The 12,922-nt window shown below is 40.8% G+C and overlaps 1 protein-coding gene across 7 annotated transcripts in view; it reads left to right on the top strand.

The window, feature by feature from the left end:
- LOC115100289 (serine/threonine-protein kinase TNNI3K) overlaps positions 1 to 12,922 on the top strand; it is a 220,788-nt gene that overhangs the window by 34,068 nt on the left and 173,798 nt on the right. For all 7 annotated transcript variants that reach the window (XR_003859018.1, XR_003859019.1, XM_029618676.1 and 4 more), the window contains 2 exons: positions 8,222 to 8,320; positions 10,722 to 10,860. Coding sequence is in view for 5 of the 7 variants with exons in the window: in XM_029618676.1 (XP_029474536.1) it covers positions 8,222 to 8,320; positions 10,722 to 10,860 (238 nt within the window). In the remaining 2 variants the exon portion in view is untranslated. The remainder of the gene's footprint in view (positions 1 to 8,221; positions 8,321 to 10,721; positions 10,861 to 12,922) is intronic.

The following is a 12,922-nucleotide window of genomic DNA, read 5'->3' as shown; positions in this document are numbered from 1 at the left end:
TGGTTAAAAAATTATTGTACAAAATTCACCTACCTAAAATTGCATCTGCTATTATGTGCATGGAAAAGCTTTGGGGAAATTTATGCAACTAGTTTTGGAAGTCCAAAATATGCATCTAAATCAAACTCCACCCTCAGGAATGCCCCCATTCAGAATGGATAAACTTTTAAGCATGTACGACATATGTGAGTAAGTTCAGCAGATCATTAGGCAGGCAATTTTGTAAAAGTCTATTTCTGCAGGAAAAACGCTGTTGAAATAGCAATATCAAATGCCTTTGAAAATTACTCTCTCTATGATATATACCATTTTAAAATGCCAGTCCATGTTGCTACCATGTAAGTATTGTAAAGTCAGAAAAGGTAAGAGGAAAGTACAATAGAGGTTCCATTGTTGCTCCTTTTCCCTCCGTCAGTATCTTTGATGATTCCAGAATGTCTGCTTTCTTTAGCCAGAAGTCAAAACAATTTCTCTGTGTTGCTTTATTATTACAGTCATTCTTAATATTGAAATAGATGTGGGGGAGTTTTAAGAATGACCGTGGCTTTATTGTACTCATGGGCCTACAAACTAATTTTCAAAGGGAAACCCCCCCCCCCCAGTGGGGTTTTCCTTTGAAAACTGGAGCAGCAGTGCGCAGCGCATACTTTGAAGCAGGTGCATTTATTTATTTAGTATTCAAACTTCTATTCCGCTGCTTCCTCAATGTTCAAAGCAGATTACCTAACACATTTATTTATTTGAAAACTTTTCTATACCGTTGTTAAGTAGTATACCATCACAACGATTTACATTGAGGCACATATATATATCTTAGAAAGAAGTATAAGTTAATACTATATATAGAAGTGCCATTAAAGTCCGGTAACAAAGTTTCGTAATAAAGACTATGGGGCAGATTTTCAAAGGGTTATGCGCATAACCCCCGAAAAGCTGCCCCTTCCACCCCCTGCGTGTGCCGAGCCTCGGGACGTGTGTAAGTCCCGGGGCTTTCCTGGGGGGGGCGTGTCGGGGGGGGGGGGGAATCGCGGCCGGCGCGTCATCGGGGGGCGTTCTGGGGGCGGGGCCGCGGGCATGGTTCCGGCCTAGGGGCGTTCCAGGGGTGTGGCCGCAGCCTCCGGACCAGCCCCCGGACCAGAACATGGCGCGCTGTTAGCTGGCCGGCGCACGCAAGTTACGCTTGCCTCGGGCAGGCGTAACTTGTAAAATAAAGGTGGGGGGAATTAGTTAGTGCTGGGGGATGGGTTAGATAGGGGAAGGGAGGGGAAGGTGGGGGGGCCAGAGGGAATGGAGGATGGCTGTGCGGCTCTGCACACGCAGGCTGCCGATTTTGCGCAGCCTTGCGCACACCGACCCTGTTTTTTATAACATGTGCGTGGCAGCGCTCGCATGTTATAAAATTGGGAGTAGATTTGTTTGCGCCGGGTTGCGCGAACAAATCTACTCCCACGTGCACCTTTTAAAATCTACCCCTATTTGTAGAATGTTAAAGATCTTGTCCTTTTCTATGCTTCTCAGTTTTTATTGCATATATAACTCTAATGGAATGTATGTTTTGTTTTAATAAAATATGTTTATTGAGCAGAAAATGGTGCTGCGTTCTGAAGTTCTGCTGTCAGAATTCATATTTCACTATCCACTGCTCTCTTTGTAAAATGCTTGCTTGAAAAGCCAGGTTTTTAAGCCCTTTTAGAATAGTTTAAAATCTCTCTGTAGTCTAATTTCTAAGGGCATGGTGTTCCATAGTATTGGTCTGGCTAAGGAGAGGGTCCGTTCTCTAACTTGGGTCAGTCTAGCTGTTTTAACCAAGGGGATGGTTAGGAGTGCTTTGTTGGCAGATCTGAGGTTTCTGTGTGGGACATGAACACGTAGTGCTGTGTTCAGCCATTCTGCTTTTTCGTCGTGTATTAATTTATGTATTGTGCAAAGTGTTTTGTATTGGATTCTGTATTCGATGGATAGCCAGTGGAGTTCCGCTAGAGTTTCAGTAATGTGATCATTTTTTCGTTTACCAGTAAGTATTCTTGCGGCAGAGTTTTGCAGTATTTGGAGTGGTCTTATTGTTGTGCATGGCAATCCAAGGAGAAGGGCATTACATTGGTCGGTGCTAGCAAATATTAGTGCTTGTAAGGCTGTTCTGAAGTTTGACAATGTTAGTAAAGGTTTTAATTTCCTGAGAACCATGAGTTTGGCGTAACCTTTTCTGGTTTTTAGTGATATGTGTTGTCTGAGGCTGAGTTCTGTGTCAGTTATTACACCCAGGTTTCGTACTTTTTCAGTTAGTTCTATTTTCTGATTATTTTTTAGCAGTACACTATTAACCCCTAGTGTCACCTTCTATTTTCTAGTATGAGAAGGGAACTTATATAATATATGACAATTAATTATGAATCCCCACACCTCTTCTTATAAACCTATTCTTGCGCAATACTAATTGACCGTCATAATAGGCGTCATTGTGTGACAATCCATGCCAATTCAATCACTCTGCCTTATATATAATCATAGGTCAGTCCATACATATATTTTTTTTAAATTTTTCAGTGCTTAAGTGCTCCGTGTATTAAAATCTTCTTTTAAATATTCACTTCAGTGATCACTGTATCAATCTTCATTATATTTTAACAATTTAAAGCAATCTTCTTAATGCTTCTTGATACTTAGCTTATTGTTAGATGTTTTTCTGCTAACAGCCCAAGTTTCTTGGATGGTCCATGCAATGTGACCAATATCACATTGCCGTATCTGTGCCCGACACTGTACAGGTTTCGGACGGTATCGTCCTTCCTCAAGGGCAAAATTCTGCGCCACAAAAAATGAAAATCAGTACTGTTGAATAAACAATGTCACCAAAACACAATGATGTACCAGCTACTTACTCATTACCGCTGCATAATGGCTCTTAGCGTTTTTTTGTGCATCTCTTCCGGTTTGAGTTTCCCGCCTCCATTTTAAAGACCCTTTTTTTTGACGTTACGGCACTTACGTCACTTCTGGTGTAATCATAGGTAATGCTACCAAAGGATCCCCACACCCGTCTCCACAGCTGCTGAACAACACATGACGTCCCGGCAGAATTTGCAGTAAATGACATTCCCTTATACTCTTGAGCTGATATTCAGTGCTATTCAATTCTACTGTGCACACACACATCTCTACAGTAACTGAACAGTACGTTACGTCCCGGCTGAATTTACAGCTAGCGCTATTCTATTATACTATTGAGTCTGGATAGTATAATTACTTGCCATCCCGACTGATATTCAGTGCTTTTCAATTCTGCCATTAAATACTGATGGTATTATGTTATTGGGTCTATTGTACTTATTAAAACCTGGTAGAATAACTGCATTACTTCCCCACCGCTTTTACAATGAGTACCACTCGATAATACTATTAAGTCCCAATGGTGTAACTGTATTCATGCGGAAGATCCATTGTTGTTCTCTTAAATTCAATAGGAAATTGGGGTCACCCCCTCGCATGTTGTCTGAAACCACCTCCAGTACTCGCCACCTAAGTTGTTGAAAAGAATGCTGTTTATCTAAACAATGTGCCACCATTGGAGCTAATATTTTTCTTGTGGCAATGCAGCTACGATGTTCAATCAGTCTCACTCGTATTTGGCGCTTAGTGCGTCCTATATAATACTGTTTGCAGGGGCATACTATAATGTAAATTACTCTCGGGGTATCGCAGGATGAATATTGGCGTGCTTTATGCACTTGCCCATGATTATCAACCCAATTATCTCCTTCGATGGCTTGATTACACACGGAACAGTGTTTACAAGCCCAATGACCTCGCTTTTCATTGATGTTATGCGCTACGACTGGTGACAAAAAGGAATGCATAACTGAATCTCCCACATTTTTACCTCTGCTATATGTGATTAAAGGGAACTCTCTAAATATACTGTGTGTTTTCAACACAGACCAATGTTGATGAATTATTTTTGCAACTGCACTGCTCTGACTCGAGTATGGTAATGTACACACTATACGAGTCTCTTCTTTTTCTTTCATTGTGTCCAATAAGAGCCACTGGCGTTCAGCATTATATGCTCTCTTGTACGCTCTTTTGATGTATTTTACCGGATACCCCCTTTCCAACAATCGTAATTTTAGCAGAGCAGCTTGTTGTGTATATTTTCACCTTTGGTACTGCAAATCCTCCTTAGCCTCAAAAATTGGCCCATTGGTAAATTTTGACGTAAATGATGAGGATGAAAACTAGTGTAGTGGAGAAGAGTGTTTCTCTCACACTCTTTACGATATAATGTGGTGTGAAAATTTCCATTCGTGTATTTGATAGCAATATCCAAAAAATTGATATCAGTATGATGAAAAGTGCTGGTAAACTGTAGATTCTCATCCAATGTGTTCAACCAATGTAAAAATTCCTGAAGACTCGTTTCGTCTGCATGCCAGATACAAAAGATGTCATCTATGTATCTTGTCCAATGGGACATTGATCTAAATTCTGGCTGATGATACAATTTATCCTCCTCAAATTGTCGCACATAAAGATTAGCTAAGCTCGGCGCCATGGTGGCGCCCATGGCAGTTCCGCTGATCTGTTTATACCACTGATTTTGGAAAACGAAATAATTCTCACATAGGGCTAATCGTGCTATAGCCATTAAAAAAGTAGTTGGGATTCGATGCGGACGTTCCCTATTATCCAAATAATTCTCCAAAATTTTTAAAGTATCTTCTTGGGGTATTGAAGTATACAAGGACTTAATATCTAAAGATACTAAAATCACCGGATCTTCTACTTGGAGCTCTTGCAATTTAGAAAGCATATTCTTTGTGTTGTTCAGCAGCTGTGGAGACGGGTGTGGGGATCCTTTGGTAGCATTACCTATGATTACACCAGAAGTGACGTAAGTGCCGTAACGTCAAAAAAAAGGGTCTTTAAAATGGAGGCAGGAAACTCAAACCGGAAGAGATGCACAAAAAAACGCTAAGAGCCATTATGCAGCGGTAATGAGTAAGTAGCTGGTACATCATTGTGTTTTGGTGACATTGTTTATTCAACAGTACTGATTTTCATTTTTTTGTGGCGCAGAATTTTGCCCTTGAGGAAGGACGATACCGTCCGAAACCTGTACAGTGTCGGGCACAGATACGGCAATGTGATATTGGTCACATTGCATGGACCATCCAAGAAACTTGGGCTGTTAGCAGAAAAACATCTAACAATAAGCTAAGTATCAAGAAGCATTATGAAGATTGCTTTAAATTGTTAAAATATAATGAAGATTGATACAGTGATCACTGAAGTGAATATTTAAAAGAAGATTTTAATACACGGAGCACTTAAGCACTGAAAAATTTAAAAAAAATATATGTATGGACTGACCTATGATTATATATAAGGCAGAGTGATTGAATTGGCATGGATTGTCACACAATGATGCCTATTATGACGGTCAATTAGTATTGCGCAAGAATAGGTTTATAAGAAGAGGTGTGGGGATTCATAATTAATTGTCATATTTTTTAGCAGTATCAGGGTTTGGATAATTGTCAGATTTTTACGTTCTAAATGTAGGAATTCAGTTTTCTCGATGTTAATAGCTAGCTCCATTTGGTTTAGTAGCTGTTTGATGATGTCTAGGTACATGTTTGCTAGATATAACACAGTTATTGAAACAGAACAATAAAAACATAAGTAAAACATAAACAATAATACAATGCACTCAATTACAAAGAAGCTATAATGGCGTGCTGGGTGTTGTTTTCCTCTTCCTATCTAACCCAGCCTCATTGTTTTTGGGTCCTTATCACCTGCAGTGATAGGGGAGCAATTTTCAGCAGCCCTTTTTATGTGGGTAAACAGCTGTTTACCCATGTGAAAAAGGTTTGAAAATTGCCCTGGTGGTCATTCCTCTGTCTAAAGTGTCATAGCTCAGGTATACAGCAGTCTATCAATATGCTACTGGTGACACAGAAGGAAAGGAGTTAGGGAAAGGAGAGCTAAATAATATTGAAGGCAAAGTTAATCAGGCAATTTGTTCCAGAGGGTGAGAGAAAAGATTCAAAGATTCTGGAAGGAATTGCACAAGGAGGCAAGCAGGTATAGAGGAGAAGTAACCGGAGGGAACATAAGAAATTGCCATGCTGGGTCAGACCAAGGGTCCATCAAGCCCAGCATCCTGTTTCCAACAGAGGTCAAACCAGGCCACAAGAACCTGGCAATTACCCAAACACTAAGAAGATCCCATACTACTGATGCAATTAATAGCAGTGGCTATGCCCTAAGTAAGCACTAGTGAAGGATTTGAGTTCAGAGATAGTTGAGTCATTAAGAGAAACATAGCTAAAAAGAAGGATTTTGTAAAAGATATTCTGAAAAATGCATAGCCAGTAGAAAGAGTTAGTGAGAGAAATACTGTGGCTACATGTAAGAAGCTGGAAGATGTCTCAGTTCATTGCATTCTATATGAGCCAGAATGGAGTGCAGACAGTTACCCATGAGTAAAGAAATAAAATATTCTAAGGGAAATAGAGTGCAATCATCTGGATGAGGTGAGAAAGGGATGGATAGAGGAAATGAGTAGTTGAGAATGACAGCATTTTGAAACAGTTGAAATCTGTTCTAAAAAGGAGAGAACTGAGTCAAATGGAACGCCCTCATTTGTTTGTAGGAGAATGTCAATAAGAGGTGAATAATGCTGACTCCCTGTTTTGAGGATGCATTATGCAGATTTCTCACGCAGACAGCAGACTCCTTTGATTCTGAGAACAGCTCTTTATTTTCCTTACTTGCTCAGTTACTGAACAACATCTAGCAGCCAGACAGCTACCCCTGCCTGCTCCTCCCCAACCTTGGTCTTCCATAAAAACACAGACATGAAGACCTGGTCAAGATCCTGAACAGGATTTTATTTGAACACTGTATGGGTATCTGCATAGATCATCAGTGGGGCAGCATGTTCAATGTTCTCTCCACCTAGCTTGATGTTATCCAGGTAGAGAGTCCATCAAGCTAGGTTGAGAGAACCTTGCACAAATATCATCTTGGAGTGAGTTTCCTCACTCCGAAGGTCATCAAATCTTCACAAGAGACCACTGTTCTGTTCGTACGTCTCACATTGAATGTCAAAGTGGCCCCTAACCCCTACACTAATGGCCCCCAGTGGTTGTATGCAGGAAATACAACAGGTATGGCACTTATTGCAAAGTCTGAAAATGTTATCGCAGTTCGCACTAACTTAGCTCTTTGCATATGTAATTAGTGCAAATTGCGATAAACTGTATATTAGCATAAAACATGCCCCTTTTGCTATCGCATGCGATACTTATTGCATTTTGATAAATCCAGGCCTTAGCCGGATAACCCTTAATATCAGTGTTTATTTGGATAAATTAGCCGGATAGTTGACTCCACCCTGGAACACACTTGCTCCACCTCTGACTTATCTAGCTAACTTTTTGAGCCAGATAAAAAGTTAGAGCCTAATTTTCAAAACGATTGACACACTTAAAACTGTTTTTCTAAATAGTATGTTACATTTACATACGTATCTCCTTTGAAAACTGATCTGACAGCCAGGTAAGTGCAGATTGCCAAGCACAGCCAAATATTCAAACAGCACCATTTGTTTTGCTAACTTCAAACTTGAACGAATGGCTCTGAATATCGGGCTCATATTTTTTATGATATGAGAACAAATGCTACAGATTAACTGTCTCCTGATATTCAGTTATTTGCAAACCTAAGAATTTTACAGCAAGATTGACTAGGAATTTTCACTTAGGCATGAAATGAAAAACATGTCTGGAAATCTGGCCCTTTGAGTTGGAAAAATTTGGTTTACTGCATCTAATCAAGGGGCTATTGTCCTTTTCACCATTTTCCATTCCTAGCACACATCAATCTCTTATATGCTAGGTCATCGTAGACTGCCTACTCCTTATAAGTTGTAAATTGGCTTTTATGTGAGAGGTTATAGGAAAAGGATATGAGCTCTCTATACTAATAGTGGTTGGCAGTGAAAGGACAAATCTAAAACAAGGTTTCTTATCCAGTCACAAAGAACCTAAATATTAGCAAAGTGAGAGAACATTTTGTTTTAATAAATGGCCTCATTTACCACCCAGCATTATGTGTGCGAGCTGTTTTGCAAAGTCTTTAATTAGGTGCAGTGCTGTTGGTTTTAATGTGGTTCATTCCCAGGTACAGCTTCTGATAATCATCTTTTTCTTCCCAGGCAGCTGACATTCTCTTGCAGCATGGAGCCTATGTTAATGTTCAAGATGCAGTGTTTTTCACACCTTTACATATTGCAGCGTACTATGGTCATGAACAGGTAAATTAGCAGAATTTACTGCAACTTTTTTTTTTTTGCTGAGGGAAATGTTAGCATCTTCCTCCTCCCTTCTTTGAGCTGCCAGCTCTATTGGAGCCGGCCTTTACTCAACAGCCACCTGAGAGTTCTCCCCATTTTTAAAATGTTCTTTCCCCCCCCTACCCTTGGTAACCCGGTCACCGCAGCAATAATTCCTGGTCAAGGATCAGACCAGACCTTGGCTTCTTTCTGGAACCTAGCACTCATCCATCCAGAATCCTACCCATTGGCGCTGCTGTTTGAGTGACAACTGACCTTCTCTCCTCTCAGGGACTTTGAACACTGCCTCTGCAGTAGCCACCATCCCTATTGACCTAATTAAAAGAAGCCAAGCCTTGACATCATTTCTAGTAGGCCATTGGGCCGCCCCCCCTATTTATTTTTTGCAACTCTTAATCTATAGAAGGGTAGCTAAATTACAGCCTGCAGGCCCAAACCGCTGATGTGCACCTTTCCTCAGCGGCCCCCATGTGTGGTGGCCTGTGGCATTTCCACTGCATTCACCTCCTCCCAGCCTCTCAATGCCTCTTTTTTTTTTTCCTAAGAAAGGTGAGGTGTAGGAGAGAACTAAGAGGGGACGTTGTATGCTTGTTCTACCCAAGATGGTGGAGTAGGAAGGAGGAGATCAAAAATTCTGTACTGGATAAGGAGAGAAAGCTTGCAGGTGGTCACAGTCTGTGGCTGGCAGCTGGGATGTACCCTTAGCACTTTGATATTCCACAAAGCAAGGTAACGAGAGAAGCACTGATACTTCCAGTCAAAAAAAACTTCACTCAATTGTGCAACTTGTGCGCGCCGAGCTGCGTGGCCTGCCTCCGTTCCCTCCGCACCTTCCCCTCCCTAACCCGTCCCCCAGCCCTACCTAGAACCCCCCCCTTACCTTTGTTGAAGAAGTTGCGCGCGCCGGCCGATGGCTGGACCGCAATCCCGGGCACAGCAGCAAATGGCCACTGTGCCTGGAGGCTCAGGCCCCGCCCCACCCCGGACCGCCCACACCCCGCCCCTTTTTGCAAGCCCCGGGACATATGCGCCTCCCGCCGAGCCTATGCAAGATAGGCTCAGTGCGCGCAGGGGTAGGCAGGGGCAGCTTTTCGGGGGGCGCGTAACCCTTTGAAAATCTGCCCCTAATTGTAAATTGAAACTTGTAATCCAAGAATCATGATTCAGATTAGTGATCCATAATTAAGTCCGTTTTTGCTGCCTCAGCCCAGATTTTGTGAACCACGAATTGTGATTCAAAGGGCCTGGATTACTAAGGCTTTGTTTTTGATTCTGGGTATATGGGAAGAAAGCTTAATAAATCAAGCCCCAAAAGAGGTAGTTCTTATTAACTCTTTGAGGCCTTGTTTTTTAAGAAAATGAAGCAAAAGAAAAAAAAAAGATGATTGTATTGAAAATGTTACTGTTCAGATGATATAAGGAATTCCAGAGAGTGAAAGGCTGAGGAAAGTATCTGAAAGGACAGAGGCAAATAGGGCAAGTAGCCAGGAGAGCAAAGTTGCAAACAGGGAGAAACTAACCAAGGCGGTAAAGCAAGTTGAAAAGATGTTAAATTTGTAATTGCAAGGTTTTGTCTGTTATCAATTTACTTATTTATTGTAAATATTTATATACCACCTCCCTGATCTAATGATGCTTTCAAAGCAGTGTAGAAACAAGGGGAAAAAATGATAATAAAAATAGTCGAAACATAATTGGCAAAGGAAAAAGCAGAAAAATTAAAATAAAACTAAAAGAAGCTGAGAACTGAGAGGTAGAGTCCTGACTCGTGTATCTGGGGTGCAGTAAACTAAGACAATACTACATAATGAGGGAGAGCGAGGTCCTGATGGCAACTAAAAGTTGGGGTCTCAGGTCATCGTATGTAATGAATGCAAGATGGCCAAACAGCGTGACAAGACAATATCAAGAGCCACACAGGGAGAAGTAGAACTCGTAGAGAAAAGGAGGTGATAACGCCTTCAGTTCTGGAAGCTGTATCTCCATAAGCAAGGATGCCAAAACTGTGCGGCATTTTTTGATGAGGAATTCCACTTTTAAAAAGTGCCCCTGAGTGCCTGCACACTTGTTTTATGGAATAGGAGACCCAAAAATAGTTTAATCAGACAGAACCCTGGGGCTCCTTACCATCGTCATCCATTTCACTAGAAAGCAATGAAATGAAACAAATGATATTTATCCCTTGCAGAATGTTGCCGAAAGCAGGTAATTTTGCATTTCTTGGTAAAGTCCTTGAAGGGCACAAAATACACACATACAGAGCTTCGACAGCCCTGGGATCATAAATTATCATCTCTTTAGTGAAACACTTGCAAGCTGCACTCTCGCATGAATTAATCATTGCGTTTAATGGAACTCTTAGGTAGTCCGCCTCCTGCTGAAGTTTGGCGCAGATGTGAACGTGAGTGGAGAGGTTGGGGACAGGCCCCTGCATTTAGCCTCGGCCAAAGGATATCTCAGCATTGCAAAACTCTTGATGGAGGAAGGAAGCAAGGCAGACGGTAAGATGCCTGGGAAACTCGAGGTTTGAACCACTGCAGTATTTCTCATTTGGAACATCAGCATGCTGTATGGGCACTGTAGAGTTTCTTTGAAGAAAGTCCTAAATAATACGCGCTTTAATATACGAAAAATGATTGCAATCAGTTGGTTTTGATTTCTCCTTTTGGCGGCAAAGAACAGTTTACAGATGTGAAATGGAGAGAAGCAAATTACAATGAATGCATAGCGAATGCTTGTTTAATTAATATTTTATTTAAAGTAGGAGTTTATGAAATCTAGGAAAATAAATTATTTTAGAATAATGCAGTTTGTTATTATGTAGCTAGGGGTTAAAATGTAAATAAAGGCTCTCTATCCCTTCATCTCAGTACCTCTTGTTTCTGTCTCTGTGCTTCTCTCCCTCCCTCCTTCCTTCCCCCACCCCAGTCCTACCCCTCCTCTCCACTTGGTACCTCAAACCCTTTCCTACTGCCAGCATCATGGTAGGCTATGGTTGCTCGTAGCAGTTTCCAGGAAGCACATCCCAGTCTTGAAGCTGAGAAAATTGAGGAGCTGGAAAGCATATGTCTATAAAAACAAACACTGCAGTGCTAAATGCTGTATACCTAACATAGGGACCTAGAATATTTGGATATACATCATACACATTCAGTGAGGGTTAACAGTGATGGTCAATAGGGTTGTTCAGCATGGAGAAGAAACAGCTGAGGGGATATGGTGGAGGTCTACAAAATCATGAGAGGTAAATGTGAATTGATTGTTTTCTCTTTCAGATAATAGAAGGACTAGGGGGCACTCAATGAAGTTAGCAAGTAGTGCATTCAAACCAAATTGGAGAAAATTCTTTTTCACTCAGCGCACAATTCAACTCTGGAATTCATTGCCAGAGGATGTGGTTAAGGCATTTAGTGTAGCTGGGTTTAAAAAAGGCTTGGACAAGTTCCTGGAGGAAAAGTCCATAAAGTGCTACTGTAGTAGTCAACTTAGGGAATAGCCACTGCCTATTATAAATACAAAATAGAATTATTTTCTAATATTTTACATTTTTTATATGGTTTATATATAGTTTCAGAAAGAAGACTAGGAAAACGCATGGATGCATCTGTGCATCTGCATGGATTTTCTAGTGCTTTTCAACTTTATCTCCATTGAAAATGTCCTCACCCTTAACAAATTAAGGTCATTTTCCTCCACCCTCCAGATTTAGGCCCAAGTGGTCAAAATTTATGGAAGTCACCACGTCCTCAGCGAGACGAACAGATTGAGTCACTGCTATAGAGCTTTAGGACCTAACTCAAAGGACTAGAAAGGTCAAAACTGGGCTTCGCTTGCAAGTGCTCCGCTTACATATGATGTTTAAATTAAAATAACCATAACGTTTGAGGTGTAAGGTTTTTTATTTTTATATTCATTGTTTTGTGTAAGTCCCGCGATCAGCGCTGAGGAAAAGATTTCCTGCTTGTTTAAATTAATAACAATGTAGGTTATTATCGGGTCCTCAGTTCTTCCATCCAGCCATTAATTGATGGCTGTGCCCTTTCTGTCAGTCATTATGGTTTATTTAACTAAACAAAGTAAGAAGCGGGAGTAATTTTCTGAAACACTGACCTTTTTAATGTCAGGTATGTTGATCGGATAGTCAGCCTGTGCCAGCTCTTCACGTTAGAGAAACTATTAAACTGGGAGCCTCATTGTGAGAAAGTTAGCTAATAAAATTGCTAAGGATTGTAAAGGTCACAATTTTGAATTACTCTGATAAAATACATAAAATATTGGCAATTTTAACTACTTTATTACTGTGTCGTAGATTGTAATGAGAGCCAAAAATATCCAATATTTAATTTATTTTCATTATAAAGATGCTCAGCACAACACTACGTTATTTTCTCTGAATACTATAATCTCATCCTCCCCTATAATGCATGCTGTGATGTATACCATCAATTAACTTGATAAAAATCCTAATTATGCCTCTTGCTGGGTGACATGCACTTTTGAAAAGGTGGTGGTAAAACAGGACATTTATTAAGGTGGTGCGCGGTGGACCTGAGGCAGCAGAGA

This window comes from Rhinatrema bivittatum, chromosome 10, assembly GCF_901001135.1.
Source record: "Rhinatrema bivittatum chromosome 10, aRhiBiv1.1, whole genome shotgun sequence".
Lineage (NCBI taxonomy): Eukaryota > Metazoa > Chordata > Amphibia > Gymnophiona > Rhinatrematidae > Rhinatrema > Rhinatrema bivittatum.
Note: the sequence above shows the minus strand (reverse complement) of the source record. Positions and strands in the feature narration are given on the sequence as shown.